Source organism: Mus caroli, unplaced genomic scaffold, assembly GCF_978045245.1.
Source record: "Mus caroli unplaced genomic scaffold, Mus_caroli_1 scaffold_14, whole genome shotgun sequence".
NCBI classification, from domain to species: domain Eukaryota; kingdom Metazoa; phylum Chordata; class Mammalia; order Rodentia; family Muridae; genus Mus; species Mus caroli.
Genome location: NW_028227269.1, coordinates 74641391 through 74664211, shown reverse-complemented (window position 1 = coordinate 74664211; position 22821 = coordinate 74641391). Strand labels below are relative to the sequence as shown.

Sequence of the window (22821 nt, the reverse complement as noted above, 5' to 3'; positions counted from 1 at the left end):
CAAAAGACATTCTTTTCATATATTTTATTGATTAAAGCCTTTCTTTTTTTTCTCTCACTGATTTAAAATATGGGAGCTGGGCTGCAGATCTACTCAGATACAAAGAGAGCTCCAGGCTAGCCTGAGCTTTAGCACACAGCCTGGTTTCCAGGAGGAAAACAGTATAGGATTTTAGTTTGAAGTATAACTTATATATAGTAAGATTTCCCTATGTAAATCATTTACGCTTCTCAGTTTTTGAAAACATGTCATATAAGCAGCAACATAATAAAGATGTGGATTTTATCAATGGAAAGTTCCATCCTGTGTGTGTCCATTACTTCCCCAGGCTGGGGATAGCTCAGTTGGTAGAGTATTTGTCTAGTATGCAGGAAGCCCTGGCTCAGTGTTTGCTCTTTGGATGTTGGCTCAGTCTCTGGGAGCTTCCAGCGGTCCAGGTTAGTTGACACTGTTGGTTTTCCTATGGGGTCGCACCCCTTCAGTTCTTTTGCTTATATTGAACCTTCTGATCTTTTTAAAGGTAAAAATATCTTCGTACATATTTTTTATTGTTTTTGAGATTATACTTACATCATTTCCCTCTTCCTTTCCTCCCATCAACCCCTCCCATGTGCCTCCTTGTTCTCAATCATCGCTACATTTATAGATAAGAGCACTGGCTGCTCTTTCAGAGGACCTGGGTTCAATTCCTAGCAATCACATAGCAGCTTACAACTGTCTGCAACTTCATTTCCAGGGTATCTGATGCCCTCTTTTTGCCTTGATGGGTACTGGAACACATGTAGTGCATATCTATCTATCTATCTATCTATCTATCTATCTATCTATCTATCTATCATACACACACACACATACACACATACTGGATTTTTTTGTGATAGCTTTGTGGCTTTGAACTCACAGACATTCACCTCTGGGGTGCTGGGATTAGAGGTGTGCAACCCCCATGCCTGGCTTATAAATAAGACATTAAGACTATCATGCAGATTAGAGAGAAATTTGAAATCACAGATGCATTCTTCATGGCCTGGAAGAAAGCAGACATCACTGTGAACTAGGTGATGAGCTGCAGATGTCTACAGAAGCTCAGGGCAGTGTGCAGTTAATGGACAGCAAGAAAAGGACCCTGCCCTACTACAACAAGGCACTAATGCTATCTGCAACTCAAACGAGTGAGGAAGACCTTGAGCTATACTAATCGAGTGAATAATTAGCTATATATATATTTTAATTAATTTATTTATTATATGTAAGTACACTGTAGCTGTCTTCAGACACATCAGAAGAGGGAGTCGGATCTCATTACAGATGGTTGTGAGCCACCATGTGGTTGCTGGGATTTGAACTCAGGACCTTTGGAAGAGCACTCGGGTGCTCTTACCTGCTGAGCTATCTCACCAGCCGCTATATATATTTTTAAGAAAGCCAACGGAACTGAGCAGTAGTGGTGCACCCCTTTAATTCCAGGACTCAGTAGGCAGAGGCAGGTGGATCTTTGTGAGTTCAGTGCCAGGCTGGTCTATAGAGCAAGTTTCAGGACACCCAAGACTACACAGATAGGTAGGTAGATAGATAGATAGATAGATAGATAGATAGATAGATAGGAAGAAAGGAAGGAAGGAAGGAAGAGAAAGAGAGAAAGAGAGAAAGAGAGAGAGAAAGAGAGAAAGAGAGAAAGAGAGAAAGAGAGAAAGAGAGAAAGAGAGAAAGAGAGAAAGAGAGAAAGAGAGAAAGAAAGAAAGAAAGAAAGAAAGAAAGAAAGAAAGAAAGAAAGAAAGAAAGAAAGGAAGGAAGAAAGGAAGAAAGGAAGAAAGGAAGAAAAAGAAAGGCAGGCAAGCCAATGAAAACATTTAGTTGTTTGTATTTTAGAGCGAGTCTTCCTGCTGTCTATCCAGACTGGGATCAAAGTCCTTCTATCTCAGCCTCCCAAGTGCTTGGATTACAGTTGTGCTCTATCACATGTGGTACCAAAATATTTGTTCTTAATGAATTTTAAACTTACAGTATTTATGTGTGATATAAAGAACATTTTAGAAAAAAATTTTAAAAAGGACAAAAGAGAGAGAGGAACCCCCCCCCAAAAAACAAAAAGAACATTTTGCGCAAGACTGTTGGCAGAAGTGTTGCTAACATGCATCGTCACCCACAATACTTTAACACGTGTTTTCTATGTCTCCACCATACTACCATCAAATCTGGGAAGCCAGCACCATGTGTTGCCACCCTGAAGGCTCAGACCTCTGCATGTTACCTGCCCTAGTTCTGAAATAAGCTGTTTTACCATGGAGCCCTCCTTCCCTTGATGGAAAATGATAATAATAAAAGATATACGCATTCCTTTCTCACTGCTCATGGAAAGTTCCTGAACCAGGTCCTCTTAGGGGACAGAGATTTGATTTATGTATATATCCATATCCATATCTATCTATCTATCTATCTATCTATCTATCTATCTATCCACATATTATATAGTGTATATAATGTATATATAGAATATATATAATGTATATATCCATATATATTCATTCATAGACATACATTCATCTATGTTCCTATTTCTCTCTGTGTGTATATGTATATATGTGACCATATTAGAGATGCTCTGTGTGTTTATTTTTAATGGGTGTTATGTGCACATGTGTGGAAGTCAGAGGTCAATGTTGGATGCTGTCTTCTGTTGCTGTCCACCTTAATTTTTGAGTCCGTTTCTTCTGTGAACCTGGGCCCCCTGATTAGTGAGTCTGGTCAGCTGGTGTTTAGGTATCCACCTACTTCAGCCCTGCCCTCCCCCACTATACTTTTTAAAGCTACGTGCTACATGTATGTATGTATGTTACAGAGTGGGAGTTAGTTTTTAAATGATTTTTTTCAGTGTGTGATAACATTTATGTCGATGTCTGTGACTAATATAAAGGAGAGAAAAGGAAACCTTTGCATAGCCAGAGTCCAGGCAGTGATGAATCTGCCTCCCAGCCCCACTGTGCCCAGGCTATGCAGTCACAACTCCTTTCTTCCCTACGGAGTGGAAATGCTCCTTCCTTGCCATGGCTTGATCACAACTGCACATATCTCTCTCTTTGCACTTTCTCTGTTAATGGAATTTCATTTCTCTCTCTTCTCCTCTTCTCTCTTTCTCTCTTTCCCCCTCTCTTTCTGTGTTTCTCTGTCTGTCTCTGTCTCTATGTCTCTCTTCCTTCCCTTCCCTTCCCTTCCCTTCCCTTCCCTTCCCTTCCCTTCCCTTTCCTTTCCTTTCCTTCCCTTTCCTTCCCTTCCCTTCCCTTCCCTTCCCTTCCCTTCCCTTCCCTTCCCTTCCCTTCCCTTCCCTTCCCTTCCCTTCCCTTCCCTTCCCTTCCCTTCCCTTCCCTTCCCTTCCCTTCCCTTCCCTTCCCTTCCCTTCCCTTCCCTTCCCTTCCCTTCCCTTCCCTTCCCTTCCCTTCCCTTCCCTTCCCTTCCCTTCCCTTCCCTTCCCTTCCCTTCCCTTCCCTTCCCTTCCCTTCCCTTCCCTTCCCTTCCCTTCCCTTCCCTTCCCTTCCCTTCCCTTCCCTTCCCTTCCCTTCCCTTCCCTTCCCTTCCCTTCCCTTCCCTTCCCTTCCCTTCCCTCTTCCTTTCTTTTCTTTCCTTTTCTTACTTAGCCCAGGCTGGCCACAAACTTGGCCAAGTTTGATGACCTGAGTTGGACCTTTGACCTACATCCTCTCTCTTTCTAAATAAATAAATGTAAAAGATTAAATAAACCTTTAAAAAAAAAAGAATAAAGACCTCAAGGCTGGGAATATAGCTCAGTGGGTGGGGACTTGCCTAGCACGAGGCCTTGGGTTTAATTCTTAGTACCAAAAGGCACCCAAATATTCTCTTCACTTTGGTGCCTTTCCTGTATCTGTCCCCTGTCTCTCGGCTACATAGTATTATCAACCAAATGTTTCATTAACCACCCTTTTCCTTGCTGTAGGACATAATGACTATATCTGCCCAGCCACGAATCAGTGTACCATAGACAAGAACCGGCGTAAAAGCTGCCAGGCCTGCCGACTTCGCAAGTGTTATGAAGTAGGAATGGTCAAGTGTGGTGAGTGTTCACTTCCCTTTTATTGTTCTGGGTGCCTGGGACAGCCGAGGACCTGGAGACTCAGGCCTGTCTGAGAGGAGGCGTAGGGCGTGGGAAGTGTCTTTAAGTGTTTGTATCCACCAAAGTGCACTGGTTATTCCGTGCAGCTGCAGACGGAGTTGGGAAACTGAGCAAGCACAGGGCAGAGATTTCAGTACATTACAGGGGAAAGTTGCATGGCTCAGTGGTGGGGCAAGAGAAAGGCCTCTGTGTAGGTTGGTGGACTTATAGCCACTGAAACATTCTAAGGGCTGGAGATCCACCTGTCAACCAAGAGTGACATCCTGGCATCATCGTCCCCAGTTAAGCTTCTGACAAGAAAGCAGAATGCATGGTGGATCATTGAGATGACTATGGGAAGGTGCGGTTCTGTCTCCTCACCAGCTTTCTAGACTTAGGGAAAACCATATATGTGTGTGTGTGTGTGTGTATGTATGTATGTATGTATGTGTATATATATATACACATATATATGTAATGTGTATAATATGTATATATACATATATACTTACACACATATATGTATATATTTGTTTCTGACTTATACATATATATGTACATATATGTCAGAAATGTAATAGAACTATGAAAAGCACATAGAACACAGATTTTGAATATGACTGCATATATTTTTATGAATGTAAACATATAACTTACAGTCAACTTACAGATTAAAGTTTATACACATACAAACACATATATTTTATATATTTATCTTTTTCTTCTTTTAGATTTTTTTCTCTTTAAAATAAATCTATTGCCGGGAAGTGGTGGCACATGCCTTTAATCCCAGCACTTGGGAGGCAGAGACAGGCGGATTTCTGAGTTGAGGCCAGCCTGGTCTACAAAGTGAGTTCCAGTACAGCCAGGGCTACACAGAGAAACCCTGTCTCGAAAAAAAACAAAAACAGAAATAAAATAAAATATCTCTCTCCCCATATATATGTGTGTGTGTGTGTGTGTGTGTGTGTGTGTGTGTGTGTGTGTGTAACTACAGTGTCTGCAGAGCCTAGAGTTGTTGGGTCTCCTGGAACTGGAGTTAAAGGTCATTGTAGGCTACCCAGTATGGGTGCTGGGAACCAAACGTGGGGCCTCTGCAAGAGCGGCACACACTTTTAACCACTGAGCCATCTCTCCCACCCCATAGTTTGCTGGCTGTTGAAACTCATCTGTATACATTTTCTTATTTATGTATATTCACATTGGCTCTGCCTGTATTTATTTTTCTGGTAGCTAACCACTGTTTTGCTTGTAATTTCTTGTAACTTCTCTCCATTTGGGAAAAAAAAAAAACAAACTCATCTTTTCTCCATGATCATTTCTTAGTAGCTCTGCTTAAAAATAATTTCTTAAAACTTAATGTCTATTTTGGTACCTGAGGAACCCACTGGAGTTGGAGGTATAGGCAGCTGTGAGCAACCAAATGTGGGTGCTTGGAGTCGAACTCAGGTCCTCTGGAAGAGCAAGCAGCAAGCTCTCTTAACCATGGTGCCATCCCTCTAGCCCCAGTCCCTCTGCTCCCTGGGCAGTCTTTAGTCCTTTTCTTTTTCCTTTCTTTCTTTCTTTCTTTCTTTCTTTCTTTCTTTCTTTCTTTCTTTCTTTCTTTTTTTTTTTTTTTTTGGTTTTTCGAGACAGGGTTTCTCTGTGTAGTCCTGGCTGTCCTGGAACTCACTCTGTAGACCAGGCTGGCCTCGAACTCAGAAATCTGCCTGCCTCTGCCTCCCAAGTGCTGGGATTAAAGGCGTGTGCCACCACTGCCCGGCCCTTTTCTTTTTCTGTGTTCAGTGGACTTGAATACCCACCAAATTTAGAAGTCCAACAGTATATCTCCTAATTTGATCATGTTCTCTGGCTTGTTGGAGTCAATGATACTCTCCACTCTATGTGGGACATTCTGCTTGCTGTGCTCGCCACCCTACGTGCTTTTCAAAGGTTTGTGTGTTAAAAGACTGGTGCCTCTATTAGGATATAGACGCCTCTATTCTCAAACAGCATTTGAGAAGTGGGGCTGCGTCAGAAGTCTTTAAGTTACTGAGGGTGTGGCTTCAAGGGGATTTGGGGAATCTATTATTCTTCTCTTTCTCTGTTTTGCATCTCTGTCATGAGGTAGGTGAGCAGGGTCCCCTCTACCCCTATACTGGCTTGCTGACATTGCTATCAAATGCTCACATCAGATATTTAAAAGGATCATGTCTGCTTGAAAATTGTAAAACTGAGAGCTAGTATAAACTTTTTCTTTTCATAAGCATATTTTGGTTATCTGTTAGAGCAGTAGAAAGCTGACTAACAATGTCCATGGCCTCCCAGAATGCATTCATTTCCTTATAAGAGATATATCTAAGTATCTCTATCTATAGATATATTATATACGCGATCTATATTATGTACATATCAATATATCTATAAATATCTAAAAGATATTTCAGTCCCACCCACTTTAGTTATTTTATGTTGGAAACTAGTGGGCTTCTTCCCAAACCTATTTTTAATCATTGTTACAATGTATAATTAAACATGAAATATATGTAAACATGAGATATGAGTAGAAAAGACAGCTGTTTTCAGGAAAACCTTGCTGAAAGCTTTGGACAAAAGTGTTAAAGGTCAATATTGAGTTGGGAATGGGTGAGACTTGGGAGGAAATCATAAACCTAACAAGATCCAGAATTTAAATTGCCCTGGAAGTATCGAGGTTGTTTCTCTGTTTTGTTTTGTTTTGTTTTGTTTTGTTTTGTTTTGTTTTGTTTTGCTTTGCTTTGCTTTGCTTTGCTTTGCTTTGCTTTGCTTTGCTTTGCTTTGCTTTGCTTTGCTTTGCTTTGCTTTCCTTTGCTTTGCTTTGCTTTGTTTTGTTTTGTTTTGTTTGGAAGGGCGGGTTAAAGAGTTATTTATCTTTATCTTATGTGTATACATGAGGCCTGAGTGTATGTGTGAGTGACTCCCTACAGTTACAGATGGTTGTAATCCACCCAAGTGAGTGCTGGAAATTAAACCTGAGTCCTCTTCAAGATCAAGGTGCATGCGTTCCTAACTGCTGAGCCAGCTCTCCAGTCCCTCCCTGTTGCTCAGCTTTAGACACTGACCCTGGAAACTGTACAAAAGGGACTGGACCAGTTGTTAGGGATGCTTACAGAGAAGGCCTTGGTCCTTTGATAAGTTATTACAAACAGATGTTTTCTGTTTTAGGTTAAGCAGAATTTTAACATGAGTATGTATTTAGAAAATGATTTTCAGTTTAGTCTTCAGATGCATCACCGTATTGTCTTTGTTGGCCAGTCTTAGCCCCAGCTTCAAGGCAGGATTCCTGGTAGGGAGAGCGGGAGCCTGTAGGAAGTGTCTTACCTTCTTCACTTTTTGCGGACTGCTCTCTTAGCTCCAGTGCTCTCTCTCTCGCTCTCTCTCTCTCTCTCTCTCTCTCTCTCTCTCTCTCTCTCTCTCTCTCGCCCTTGGGTTTCTTATCGCTGCAGCAGACTATCTGCTGTTTGGGTTTGAGAGGAACAGTAAGCATGTGGGAATCATGACATGGTGTCTGGCGCCCCGTCTCGGCTTCCCTTAGCTCTCCTCATGGAACTCCAGAGTTTCTATGAATTCTGACACAGTGCGGTTTCCCCAGGCTCAGTACAGAGAAGTAAGGAATTGTCCACATGGGCCAGGCGTGGTAGCTCCCACCTGTGACCTCAGCTCTTGGGAGGCTAAGGCAGGAGGATTGCTGTGGCTCTGAGTCCATCTTGGATGGCATAATGAGACCCTGAAACAAAAACAAAACACAAGGGGGGCTGGGGAGACTTTCTAATCTCTTTGGAATTCCAGAAGATGTTGTGTGGGGAGTGTCTCAGAGATGCGTGGATGTTCTGCCCTCCATGGAACGGAAAGAAAAACTCTTCATGCTTCTCACTGCAGTGACAAATGTCTTCAAGGGAACAGTTGAAAGGACAAAACTCCATTTTGGCTGATGCTCTTAGAAGTTTCTGTCCACGGTCAGCTGGCTTGTTAGGTCACCGGGAGGCAGAAGACTCATGGGGGAGGAGAGAGTGGAGGGAAACTGTTTACATGGTGACCAGGAAGCAAGGAAGGGTGCAAGGGGCCAGGGACAAGCTGTGCATTTCAGACAAACACAAACAAGTCCCCTGACCAGACCTCGCTTCCCAGCCTCCCTTTAAAGAAGTCATGAATCCCTTAAGAGATCAATCCATTGAAGAAGCCAGAGTCTTTGCAGCCTAGTTACCTCTTAACAGTGCCTCCCATTGTAGACCAAACCTTCCAATGTGAGCCTTCTGGGGAGTACCTCAAAGCCAGAGAGCATGTGAAAGGGGTCTTAACTATCCCTCTCTTCTTAAAAAGATTTAATTTTGCTTTGTCTGGATGAGTGTTTTGCCTTTATGCATGTCTGTGCACCATGTTCATACAGTGCCCACGTAGGTCAGAAGAAGTCATTAGATCCCCTGGAACTGGAGTCACCCTGCGGGAGCTGGGAACTGATACTGGGTCCTCTGCCAGAGCAGCGAGCATCCTTAACCACTGTGCCAGCTCTCCAGGGCCTAGTCCTCCTCCCTTTATGCCTGGCAGGTTTCTGCTTCTCTGTAAATCCTCTGGTCACATTTGTCCTTCTCTACTGTCCTTAAAAAAATTTGAAATGGGGGCTGGAGAGATGGCTCAGCAATTAAGAGCACTGACTGCTCTTCTAGAGGTCCTGAGTTCAATTCCCAGCAACCACATGGTGACTCACAACCATCTGTAATGGGAACCAATGCCCTCTTCTGGTGTGTCTGAAGACAGCTGCAGTGTATTCATATACATAAAATAATTAATCTATCTTTTAAAAATTTAAAACATATATACATTTAAATTAAAAATTACATATTTCCCCTTCCCACTTTCCCTAAAAACCATGGCTTTTTTGTTGTTGTTATTGTTTTACACACACACACACACACACACACATAGACACAGACACACAGACATATAGACATACACAGACATAGACACACAAAGATAAAGACAGACAGACACACATAGATATACACAAACACAGACACACAAAGACAGACACACACACACTCACACACACACACTGTTCAGTTCATTTAATGTTACTTTTATGTAAATGGTTTCAGAGCTGACCTCTTGGTTGACAGCTTTTCCCTGGGAAAGACAATTTCTCCCAGTCTTAGCATGCCTAGTTGCCTGAGGTTCTTTGTCTATGGGAGGGGTCGCATGAGATGTCCCCTTTCCACATTAGCATGCCTCTGGGTGTTGTACTGGCTCAGGCCTTGTTTACCATATTGTTGAGGTCTCCTAGGTATGGTATCCCTGTCACTTCCAGGAGCCATTCTCACGGTAAATTTCTTGGTCCTCGGTTTCTACGAGTTTTCTGCCCCACTTTCACCAATGTTCCCTGCCTTGTGTGCAGGTTTTGTGCTGTAGGTGTATCCATTGGGGCTGAGCCCCCCACCAGCTTTTGTTCTCTGCTTTCTGATCAGCTGTGAACATCTGTAATCGTCTGTCTGTTGTAAAATGAAGCTGCTTTGATGAATGGTGAGGACTAAGGTTATCTGTGGGTATCAGGATAGACATTTAGAATGCAGTTAGGACTGCATAGACGACTGTACTAGGAAAGCGGGGCAGTTGTACAGTCTCCTCTAAGATCTATAACCTCTCTAGCCTCAGGCAGATGGGTGGGTCTTCTTTCCAATCTTGAAGGACTTGGAATTCTGCATTCACCCAAGATCAATCTTACTGCACTTAACTTCCTTTTTGATTTATGAATCATATCTCTTACCTTAATTATTTTTGTTATTTCTGGTCCTGCCCTTTTGGCTGAAGTATTTAGATGTTTTTTAAATGGTGAAAGGACACACACTTTTGCCGGGTGGTGGTGGTGGTGTAGTAGCTTCATATAAAGACACCCTGTGATATAAGTGTCCAAGAACATGAGCTGAACTGACATGTATTTGGTTTGTGTCCCTGCGCTGGGACAATAGCTCAGCATCATTATGTGCCATCTCTTGTATCGATGGCTGTGTCAGTGATAGCAGGCACTAATAAACAGTCATTAGAAGTCAGCTATGGACCAGAATTCTCACTGGGTTGGTCACTATTTTCTAGCTTCTCTATCCAAGACAAATCTTAATTTTTAAAATTTGTCTGTATATACACGTGTTTATGTGTACATACATGTGTGTGTAGATATGTGTGCATGTGTGTAAATGTGTATGAAGGCCAGAGGTCAGCCTCTGGTACCTTCTTCCTCTCCAGTTTTGGGACAGAGTTTCTCACTGAAACTGGAACTCATCTGCTGTCTTCCCAGTGCTGGGGTTACGCGCATATCATGATGTTCCAGGTTTTTTTATGTTGGTACTGGGGATCAAATGGGGTCAAATCCAAGTCTTTATCCTTGCACAGCAAGTACTATCTATCTATCTACCTACCTACCTACCTACTTACCTACCTACCTACCTACCTAAGACAGGGTCACATTTAACCCCCAAGGTAATCTCTAATTTGCTATGTAGTCAAGAACAATCTTGAACTTAGCCCCTCATTTCTACCTCTCAAGTGCTGAGATTACAGACATGTCCCACCAAACCTACTTTCTGTAGTACTGGGAATCAAACCCAAGAGTACTTCATGCATGCTAGGAAAGTACTCTACCAACTGAGCTACATTGCCAATCCTGTATGTGCATCTGTTTATTTAGTTATTTATTTAGTTAGTTTTTTGTGTGGTTTTTTTTTTTTTTTTGAGACAGGGTTTCTCTGTATAGTCCTGGCTGTCCTGGAACTCACCTTGTAGACCAGGCTGGCCTCAAAATCTGCCTGCCTCTGCCTCCCAAGTGCTCGAATTAAAGGAGTGTACCACCACTGCCCGGCTTTGCATCTGTTTTTAAACTCCTTATTCTCATACTGTACAAAAGACAAAGACATAGAGAAGTATTTTCTTTTTCTAAGATTTATTTATTTTATGTATGTGAGCACACTGTAGCTGTCTTCAGACACATCAGAAGAGGGCATCGGATCTCATTACAGATGGTTGTGAGCCACCATGTGGTTGCTAGGAATTGAACTCAGGATCTCTAGAAGAGCAGTCAGTGCTCTTAACCACTGGGCCATCTCTCCAGCCCCCGAGAAGTATTTTCTTAAGATATATATTTTGTTTCATTTACCCATGGGGTTATAGTTGATTTTAAGTATTTATAGCACTTTATCAATAAAGTGAAATATATAAATGAGCCGGTCAGATGGCTCAGCTGGTAAAAGCACTTACCACTAATCCTAACTACCTGAGTTCAATCCCCAAGACCCACAAGGCAGACGGTGAAAACTGACGCTGGCAAGTTCTCCTCTGACCTCCACATGTACACAGTGACACATGTACAACCACAAATACACACACACACACACACACACACACACACACACACACACACACAGAGTCACACAGATTAATTAATTAATTAAAACATAATAAATGTTTTTTAAAAATTAAATATATGTTAAACCTTTAGCTCTTCTGGTTATAAGTTAGGTTCAAATGTCCCTACAGCGACACAGCCTTTTCCTGTGAGAGTAACAGGATCAAACAGGTAAAAGCAAGGCCCAACGTCCTCCATGCTATCTTGAATTAATGCTTCGTTCCTCTTGGTTGATCACATTTCATGTTTTCCTGCTTCTTACTAGCTGAGCCAGTTCCTTTGGTGACATTTCTAGGCACATGCATTTCTGAATGATTTGAGAATTTCAGCTTCTTCCTTCCTAAGTAAAAGAATTCTTTTGCAGTTCTAACCCAAATCACCTTTTGATCTTCCATGCTACTGTCTAGGCTCCTGTTTTACCTTCTTTGTTTAAAAACCATTATTGATGATGATGTGATTTTATTAATTCAGTGCTGCGTGTGAGTGTATGAGTGTGTGTGTGTGTGTGTCTGTGTCTGTGTCTGTGTGGTGTGTGTGCGCAGACATGCTGAGGTTTGAACCCAAGGCCTGTGTATGCCAGGTAAGTACTCTACCTCTGAGCTCCACAGCATTCCTTGTACACTGATTTTTTTTTAAAGGTTTATATTTTCTGTTTTCTTACAATTACTTCTTGAATGTCAACATTTCTCTGGTCATTCTTCTCCATCCCAAAAACACATGAGTGGTGTGGCTTCTTAATCATTGTTTAGTGGGAAATGTCCTGAACTGTTATAGATTTGTCTTATGTGTATGAGTGTTTTCCCTGCATGTGTGTGCATCGTGTGCATGCATGCCTTGTGCCCCTGGAGGTCAGGAGGGCGTGTCTGTTCCCCTGTAACTGGAGTCACAGATGTTGGGAGTGGAACCTGTCCTCTGCCACGGTGCTAAGTGCTCTTGATCACTGAGGCATCTCTCCAGCTCCTACTGTCATTGTTTATTTTCAGATTTGAATGACACATTGGCCAGCTGGGAAGATGACTTCAGATTCAAGGAGAACCAGGCGTGGTGACACAGGGGTTAGGATGCACAACCACTCCTGGCTTTCCTCCTCCTTGTCTTAAAAACATAATTTTATTATGTTCTGATTCATAAGCCTATAGAAACAAAGCTCTCTTGGCCCTCGTCCAGGCGTGGAAACAGATCACTAAGACGGAGCAGAGCATCAGGAATACGTTACCTGTATAAATAAGTGCTTATTATTGACAGCCATTTATCATTGGTAGAAAAAAGCTTATGGTATAATTTGTATAGAAAAAACTGTTTATCTATTTGGGGGAATATAACCTGAAATATCAGCTTCATGTAATATAAACATGTCTGTAATACAAACATGTTTAAAATTCCAAATAGATTTTTAACCACACAAGTGTTTATGAAGATAAAGGAGAATACTTTTTAAAATCTTTCTGTGAAAGATTTAAAAATTGACCATTTATTAAAGCTTTAAAAAATTTTTATTTAAAAACGTATTTATTTTATTTTATGTTTATTGGTGTTTGTCTGCATATATGTTTGTGTGAGGATGTCAGATGCCCTGGAACTGGAGTTTCTTATGGACAGTCGTGAGCTGCCATGTAGGTGCTGGAAACTGAACCTGGGTCTTCTGGGAGAACAGCCAGTGCTCTTAACCACTGAGCCACCTCTCCAGCCCCTTATCAGAGCTTCTTACAACAGAAGCCACGTGAGCAAGTTTAAATACACAAAACAAGCGGCATGTAATCTATTGATCGGCATAAACGTTTTAATGGATATATGTTTTGTTTCAACAAATTGACTTCTTTGAATTCATTATAAAGAAGCAATTGAATCCACTACAAGGCATATTTTCATTGTAATACTTAATAAAAAATTATAATATCACAGGCTTACACCAACATGGACTTTTTGTTTTTTGTTTTTTGAGGGATGGTCTCCTGTACTCTTTAGTTGAAGCTGGCCTGGAACTTACTATGTATCTCAGGTTGGCCTAGGATTTGTGGCAATTCTCTATGCTTAGGTTCCAGGACAATGCTGGATCTTAAAAAATAGGTATTATATTAATAGAACAGAATGCCTTACAAGCTTTGAACTTTGTTTATTAGTGTGTGTGTGTGGGGGGGGGTGTATGTGTGTGCGCGCGTGTGTGCGTGCCCTTGCGCGTGTTACAGCACATCCATGGAGTTCAGACAACTTTTGGGAATCAGTTTTTCTTTGTCACTTTGTTGTGGCAGAGTCTCTCTTGTCCCTTTCTCAGCACTGCATTCTCTAGCCTAGCTGGCCTCTGGGCCTCTCTCTGGGCAGCTCTCTTGTCTCAGTCCTCTATCTTGCTGTAGGAGAGCTGGGATTATTATATATGTGTGCTATATATATGACTTCAGCTGCTGCTGTGTCTCCCCCTCCTTCCCCTCCTCCTTCTCCTCCTCCTCCTCCTTTTTGTCTTCCTCCTCCTTCATTTTCTGAGACAGGGTCTCACTATGTAGTCCCGGCTGTCCTGGAACTCACTATGTAGATCAGGTTGGCCTCAAACTCACAGTGGTCCACTCACCTCTACCTCCTGAGTGCTGGGATCAAAGGCCTGAGTCCCTATGCCTGGCATATAAGGCTTCTTTTACTTGTATTCTGAGTGCTGAATTCAGGTCATTGAAGTTTATATGGCTGGTGCTGTTACCCACAGAGCCTTCTCCCCAGCCATCGTTTCAATAAGATAACAAGCAGCTTATGAAATAGTGTATTCTAGGATCTCTAACTTTGTTTATAAATTATAAAAAGGCATAAAAGAAAAATACTGAAAGGATTTATGACAAAATTAATCTTCTTTTTATTTTCCAGGCTTTTTCAGTTAATTTATTTGAAATATATTTGTGTAAGTATATAAAAAGAAAAAAATACATGTATACAAATGTTTTTTAAATGTTGATAGCATATATCATTTGCTAGCTGGAATATCAACGATAAAGTCCTGACTTTTTCTCCTTTTCTACTTGAGAAAAATTCCTAACTTCCTATCTTGGAACTTGGGGGCCTATCAGCATTCTTTAGAAGAGAAACAGATTTCAGGAGCCAGTGATAACCTTGAAACAGAGCAGAAATTTCCAAACACATTGTGCTGTTAATATACCCAGACAGTAGTTATCTTTGTCCATGGCCTACAGACTCCAAAATACAAACTGGAATGATATCAGTGATGTTGCCACTGCTGTCAATACTGCTGGGGCTGGGACTTGAACTCAGGGCCTTGTGTATGCAAGTCAAGCACTTACCCTACTTACCTACACCCTCAGCCCCTCATGGTTTTAGGCTGGTCATTCAGTGAGTTGGGATCTTGGGCAGGGAACCCACTGGATTGTCATCTGCTCTCTTTAGGATCCAGGAGAGAAAGGTGTGGGTACCGAATAGTACGAAGACAGAGAAGTGCCAGTGAGCAGGTGCATTGCCTGAACAAAGCCAAGAGAACCAGTGGGCACACACCCCGGGTGAAGGAGCTGCTGCTGAGCTCTCTGAGTCCCGAGCAGCTGGTGCTCAGCCTGCTGGAAGCTGAGCCACCCAATGTGCTAGTGAGCCGTCCCAGCATGCCCTTCACCGAGGCCTCCATGATGATGTCCCTCACGAAGCTGGCTGACAAGGAACTGGTGCACATGATTGGCTGGGCCAAGAAAATCCCTGGTAGGATTCTCGACATCCTGACTTCATTCTATTCGTTTGTAACAAGGCCTGTCGCTCACGTTTTGGGGGCAGAGAGCTTCCCCCTGGACATGTGACAGTTTGTCACTTTTTTTTGTCACTTTTTTTTTTTTTTTTTTTTTTTTTTGGTTTTTCGATACAAAGGTTTCTCTGTATAGCCCTGGCCGTCCTGGAACTCACTTAGACCAGGCTGGCCTCGAACTCAGAAATCCTCCTGCCTCTGCCTCCCAAGTGCTGGGATCAAAGGCGTGTGCCACCACCGCCCAGCTTGTCACCTTTTCTTTATAAAGTTTCTTTACATTCAATTTTAATTTTATGTTTGTATGAACACAAACCGCAGGTGACCAAGGAAGCCAGAGGTGTCAGAGCCCCTGAAGCTGGCGTTACAGGCAATAGTGAGCTGTCCAGTGTAGGTGCCAGGAACTGAACTCAGCCTAGGTGCTGGGAATAGAATTGGGTCCCCTGCAAGAGCGGTACATGCTCTTAACAGCTGAGCAAAGGTTGTAATTTATAACGGTGGTGTTTTTCTTCCTACCTTGACCTGTATAACAGCATGTCCTGGAAGGTTAGATGCTGTCTAGAACACCCAGAGTCTCGGGTTCTATATGAAATAGAGTAATTCAGGGAGCATGGTATATAGAGCCTCTTTCTACATCTGACTTTTTTCACTTTGACTCCCAGATCCATCTTCCACACACTGTAACACTGGTTATATCCACATCTCCTATACAAGGCTGTTGCTTACCTCTCAGATCCACATATGATCTGGGACAGAATCTAAGGAGAGACCTACCCAGGCTTTGGAACTGAACTTAGGATCACTTGGGCAAGTCTAGGGTCTTAGGGCCTGGTTAAAAGATAGAAATGTGGATTTCATGTTAACCTGTCTCTTGCCTGTTAACTTCTTAGCTTTTGAGGAAGGGCGTGGTCAGATTGGGACAAGGTAGAGCCAGCCTCACAGTGCAAGGGTAAAAGGTGTGTCAGATGCTAAGAAGGAATGTACAAACTCTCATTCCAACAGAGAAAGATCATATGAACCAATGAACTAGTAAGTCCTCGTGCTATCGATATGGGCTCATGCAGAATATGTACGCTTTCATCCTATGAAGTGGTTCTTTCCCCTGACCCCACCTAGTCCTCAGCTTATGATGGTTTAGCTCACAGTTCTTCACTGTGGCTGTGATGGTTGCAAGAATACGCTTCTATTCATTCTGACTTTCTCCTTCTGTATAAGATTCAAGAGATCACTTAATTTGATGCTTTATTATAAAACAGGCCTTGTACGAAATGGTTTTACCAAACAGTTCTAAGCATGTTTAAGGTAGGCTAGGCTGAGCTATGACGTTGAATAGGTTAACTTTATTAAATGCACTTATTTTAAAATATTATTATGAGTATTTGGAATTATTATTATTATTACATGTGTGTGCACATGCACATGTACATACATATCTGCATCTGTGCACCATATGCAGGTGTGGAGGGGGTCAGAGGACAGCTTTCAGGAATCAGTTCTTTCCTTCTACCATTGGTCCGAGGAATCAAACTCACACCGTCAGGCTTGCATGCAAAGCAGTTTTACTGGCTGAGGCAGCGCTGGCCCTACATTTTGTTGTTCTGAGATGAAAGTCTCAGGGAGGGCCATCCACTTATTTTACAGCCATCTAATAAATGAAGTCTCCCTCTCTCTGAATTCTAAGTGAGGCCAAGCTTCCCATGGTCCAGTGGCAGCAGGGGCAGTAGCTGTGTGAGCAAATTCTTAACGATTTGGCATTGTTGAACGATGGAGGAGGAACTATGGAAGCCATGGCCCCAGGCGCAAGTCTCTTGTGGCTATCGGTTGGCTGGGCCCCATGTCTTCTGAGCTTTCTGGAGCTCTTCTGTTGTCCAGCTTTGTTTTGTCTAGCGTCGCTACCTTTGCCAGGACGATTTCATTTTGTCTGCTGTTTCCCAGAGAAGAAAAACACCGAGGCACTTTTCTCTAGCTTGTATTTCAAGTGTTTTCCAAACACCATTTGTGGGATCTCCCAGGAAGAAAGGAGGTGAGACGACTCCCTATGAAAAGCTATTCAGCGTTCTCTCTGCCCTTCCCGCCCTTCCCCTGTTAGTCTTTCTCCAAGCCTAGTGTTTTGGAAGATTTGCAGGTGTCTGACATATGACTGTGAGTGAGACTGGGAAGTGTGCAGGAATCAGGAACCTGAGCCAGGCACAAGCATGTGGCTCCGAGACTTGCCCATCTGTGGTGTGTGTGTGCATGTGTATCTAGAAGCCAGGGGTTGGCACTGGTGTCTTTCTCAATTGCTTGCCATCTTATATTTTGGTACAGGCTCTCTCACTGAACTTGGAGTTTGCTGACTGGCTAGACTGGCTGGCCAGTAAGCCCCAGAGAGCTTGCTGTCTCTTTCTCCCTAATGTCCTGCTGTTGGCGTTATAGGTGCATGCTACACGCTAATGTCCTATTGTTGGCATTATAGGTGCATGCTACACGATACTAAGGATCAAACTCGGGTCCTCAGTTTCCTGGCCAGACTTTACTGACTGAGATGTCTCTCTAGCTTTCAATTTGTCCATCTTTGCATTCATGCTCCAGTTACCTCTTCGCTGTGCACACTTACAGTGCCATTATCCAAAGGATTGAACATGTGTGCTTTTACACTGTAGGAACACTGGTAAGGTGTTTATAAGAAATCTTACCGGTAGGAGACTCTCAGAAGGAGGCAAGAACACTTTCATTTTTCCTACGGGAAAAACAAATTTGACAAGAGATTAAATTACCAGCTTGGGGGGGGGGGCAGATAGGAATATAGTTTAGTGATAGAACATGTACCTACCATGTTAAGGCCCTGGCTTTGCTTCCTAGCATTTATGCACACACACAAGTGCGTGTACATGCACACACACACACACACACACACACACACACACACACATGCACATAATTACTAGTTAGGAAGGGACTAAACTGATGTTCAAAACAGAATCCGTTTCACTCAAAGGCTGTGCCTTTGACTACTGTGTTTATATTTTGCAGTATTATTATTATTATTATTATTATTATTATTATGTGTTATGGAAGATGTTCCTATGTTCTCGGCTTTATGCGAAAGACATTCACTCCCCTAGAGATTCTGTGTTTCCTTCTAGTTCTGTGGCTAATTCATGGCATGAGAGTGTCAACTGCTTTTGGCTGCTATCCTTGCTCGTTAGGATAGAGTCACCTAGAGACAGCACCTCTATCCAGAATAGTCCCAACTCGGCATAGGAATTGTTACACAGTCAGAAAAACTATTTGAGTTGAAGCCTTGGTTATCTGCAAGAGCAGGCACAACTCTCTGCTTACTTTCCATGACCTCCACCTCCATATCTACCTCCATCATCTAACTCCATCATCTAGACTGTAGCTACCCCATCCATCCACTTCCAAGCCATGGGTTGGGACAGACAGGCAGCCCCTCTGACAGGTGAGATTTGACGACCTCAGTAAGGCACAGGAATGATTAGGACCACACAGCCAAAGCTAACAGGCCTCAGCTCTGCCTTTTGGGTCCTTTCTAGCATCCTTCTGGGGAGTCACGGGATCTTTAGAAATACTAAACAAAAGCTTGTTTTCTGAAGGGGTTGGAGGCTGGAGACTGCAAGTTGCACAGCTGAGGTTCCTTTAACCCGAATTTAATCACCTCTTTGAACCAGCGATTGATTCCCTCCCTGAGTTGTCTGGGTTTCCTTGGCATTTGATAACTTGCCATTCTGTCTTTACAGAGATGGGTTGCTGAGGGGAGGGAGGTGTGGTTCATGGACTCTTGTCTCCCCAGGCTTTGTGGAGCTCAGCCTGTTGGATCAAGTCCGTCTCTTGGAAAGCTGCTGGATGGAGGTGCTGATGGTGGGGCTGATGTGGCGCTCCATCGACCACCCCGGCAAGCTCATCTTTGCTCCAGACCTCGTTCTGGACAGGTGAGAAAAAATGCTTGGTATTTCATCTCTGATCTGTTTAACTAAACAAAGCAGAGTGGGAACAAAGTCCTAGGTGCTGCAATTAAATTCTCACACCCGAAGGGGCAATTAGAGGATGATAACCCCATCCATTGCTTTACTGGGTCAAGAGCCCATGAAGAAGAGGGCATGGGTACCAGGATTCATATCCTATGATCCATCCTAATCAGTTGTGCATCAACCGTCCTGGGCTGTGGCAGGGAACTGCATCCTGTGGGGCATTGGCCACTGAGTGCACAGTCAACATAGATTTTTTTTTTGCATTAAAAATTCTGTACTTACATTATATTCTTAAGTTGCTCTGCAGTTAGCCTGGCGGTGGTGGCGCACGCCTTTAATCCCAGCACTTGGGAGGCAGAGGCAGGCGGATTTCTGAGTTTGAGGCCAGCCTGGTCTACAAAGTGAGTTCCAGGACAGTCAGGGCTATACAGAGAAACCCTGTCTCAAAAAAACAAAACAAAACAAAAAGTTGCTCTGCAGTTGAGTGACCAGTTACATCTAGACAGATGATAAAATTCTTTTGGGCCTTCTAATTTTATTTTTTATATCTTTAATGCTAATAGTATCACTTATCTCTAATAGTGGGAGGTTTTTTTGTTTTTTGTTTTTTGTTTTGTTTTGTTGGTTGGTTTTTGGAACATGTGGTAGGAGAGCTTTTTATTAAGGCCAAGTGGAAGTTAAAAGACACTGGGACGTGACAGTGCTATGTCACAAATGGGTTAATTTAACAGAGCAGAAACTAAACTTGGATTAGTTGAAATGTTTACAGAAGATAAACTGGAATAGCCAACAACAGGCAAGCGTTGTTGTAGGAAAGATGGAGGACTTTTGGCATACCTTTGAGTGGTCCGGAAACTCATGGAGAAAGTCCTAGTGTTTCACGTTCAGCAGCACATGAGATGTTCAGCACATCGGAGCGCAGGGAGCAGGAGGAGGCCTGGTGCTGTGAACCTAACATGCCCGCCCCAACTCTTGCATCGTAATCCTGTTACCACTTTAGGTCCTCAGAAGACCCTCACTGGCACGTTGCGCAGACGAAGAGTGCTGTCCCAAGGTATCAGCGTCCATTCTGCCTGTTGTCATGGATGGCACTGACAAAGAGCACTGTTCTGAGTAATGGAGGTGTTTTGGTGGAGAACAAGTCCCGTGGGAAGAGCTGAAGCATGGGATGTGGCTTGAGCAGGAGCAAGCCCAGGTGGTGGACAAGAGAGAGAGGCTCTGAAAGGCCAGAGCAGTGGGGCAGGTACCAGACCCTTCAGTGACATATTGACTGGTGTGTGCCAGAGACCATCCTAAGCACTCGATGTGCGCCACCTTATTCAATCTTCCCAGAAGCCCTTTGGGAGGAAGCAGCGTTCAGCATCCCAGTTCTCCAGTTAAAGAATGACGAAGTGAAATAATTGGCTTACAGTTGCAGGGTGGAAAGTGATGGAGCTAGATGTAGGGAGCTGGTTCTAAAGTCCATGCGGAGCACAGTACCCCCGTGGGAAAGAGAACAGGGAGGGAAAAGAGGAGGCAAAAGGCAAATTGGTTTCATAATTTATTCTCATCTTAGAGCACAGCCCTAGGCTGTACTCTGTTTCTACCCACTTCAGAAACACACGCCTTCTGTCACCTCAAGGTTGTCAGTCAAACTGAAAGGTCAAATACCCAGCCAGGCCACACACACACACACACATACACACACAATTCTACTATGTCATCTGTTCTATCCATTGTTGCGTATTGGGGTTAAAATTATTTTACTTTTTTGTTTCAATTTCTAGATGGATCCCAAATCTAGTGTCTCAGTAGCTGAGTCATGGTGGAGAATGTGTATGGGAGTAGATTTAACATCCCCTCCCTCTGTAGGGGTTCTCTAAACTCTAGAAGAACGTGTCTGCGTTACTGTAAGGAACCGTGAGCCTCATGAATATTATGCCTATCCTTTAGATAGCTAGTAAAAGGCACCAAAGACTGGGTGTGGTCATGTATGTCTGTAATTTGTGCACATAGACTGAAACCAGAGAATCAAGAGTTCAAGGCTGGCATGGACTATATAGACAAACCCAGTCTCAACAAGAAATTATTTCAGGAGATTCATATTAGTCTTTATGATTATATATTTGGTTCTATCACATAGGTTTATATATTTCATTAATAGAGAAGAAGAGGTTCTAGGAGTTATGAATGCATTTACATTGAGAAGATGGGTTTTTAGAGCACCCACTGGTGTTTATTTTATTTTTAAAATTATAAATATTTTTTTTCATTTGTGTGGGGAGCTATGCACATGCTACAGCCTGTGTGTGGTGGCTAGAGGACAACCTGAGAGATTTGGTTCTCTCCTACCCTGTGAGTTTGGTGGCAAACACAGGCTTGTCAGGGGTAGTGCAGGTAGCTTTACAGCTGGGGCCATCTCACCAGCATATGCGTGGTTTCTGCCGATAGTTTTTAAATTATTATTATTATTAAAAATTGTGTATATACAGATGTTTTGCCTGCATGTACTTCTGTGTACTATGTCATACCTGGTGCCTATGGAGCCCAGAAGAGGGCACCAGATTCCCTAGAACTGGAGTTATAAATGGTTGTGAGCTACTGTGAGAGTGCTGGGGATTGAACCTGGATCCTCTGGAAGAGATGTTCTTTTTCTTTTTTTTTTTTCTTCTTTCTTTCTTTTTTATTTTGTTTTATTTTTGTTTTATTTTTTCGAGACAGGGTTTCTCTGTGTAGCCCTGGCTGTCCTGGAACTCACTTTGTAGACCAGGCTGGCCTCGAACTCCGCCTGCCTCTGCCTCCCAAGTGCTGGGATTAAAGGCGTGCGCCACCACGCCTGGCTTTGGAAGAGATGTTCTTAAAAGCCAGCTCTCTAATGTATTCTTAAATATTACTGTTAGGACCAGAAGTGTAGTTCAGTGGTTAGGTGCTTGCCTAGTGTGCACGAGGCTTTGGGATTTCATCTCCAGCATGACAAAACAAAACAAAATTAAGCTGTTCTTAACACTGTTCTTAACACATTACCTTTGTGAAGTCTAGAATTTCAAGTCTAGAATTCAGTGCATCTCACATAAGTCAATCTATTTTTAAGCTGGGTGTGGTGAAACATGCCTATAATTTCATCCTCTAGAAAGCAAAGGTTAGGGGTTCAAGGTAAGCCTTAGCTACATAGAGAGCTTGAGGCCAGCCTCAACTACCTGAGATAATATCTCAAATATACTATATATATACATATATATACACATATATATGTATACTATACACACACGTATATATACATAACACATTTTAACGTAATAGCTAAATTAATATGAAGAAATTGCTTATTCAAAGTTGGGGAAAGAGGCCCTGTTATAAATGTCAGAAAATTTTCCTGCAAAGTGAATAAGTAACTTCCCAGAACTTGGAAAGTAACTGTCTTACAGCCTCTGTGAGAGGTTCTTCACCTGCTCTTTCACGTAAAAACAAGCACCAAGCACTTGTTTTAGTTTTTGTGTCATTGTTTTGTTTTTACTTTTGGTGCTGGGTACAAAACTGAGAGCCTCGGGCTTACTTAGCAGATACAGAGTTAAGCCTCCACCTGAGCCACTTGTTCTTACTGAGATGTCTACAGAAAACAAAACAAAACAAAACAAACAAA

At 42.7% G+C, this 22821-nt stretch overlaps 1 protein-coding gene across 3 annotated transcripts in view; it reads left to right on the top strand.

Annotated features, from left to right (window-relative positions):
- The window catches only part of Esr2 (estrogen receptor 2), a 43464-nt gene that overhangs the window by 4647 nt on the left and 15996 nt on the right, over positions 1-22821 (top strand). The window contains exons 3-6 of one of the 3 annotated variants that reach the window (XM_021179258.2): positions 3950-4066; positions 14895-15194; positions 19025-19163; positions 20203-20256. In XM_021179258.2, coding sequence (XP_021034917.1) covers positions 3950-4066; positions 14895-15194; positions 19025-19163; positions 20203-20256 — 610 coding nt within the window. The remainder of the gene's footprint in view (positions 1-3949; positions 4067-14894; positions 15195-19024; positions 19164-20202; positions 20257-22821) is intronic. The other 2 variants (XM_021179259.2, XM_021179260.3) reach the window with 2 other exon arrangements.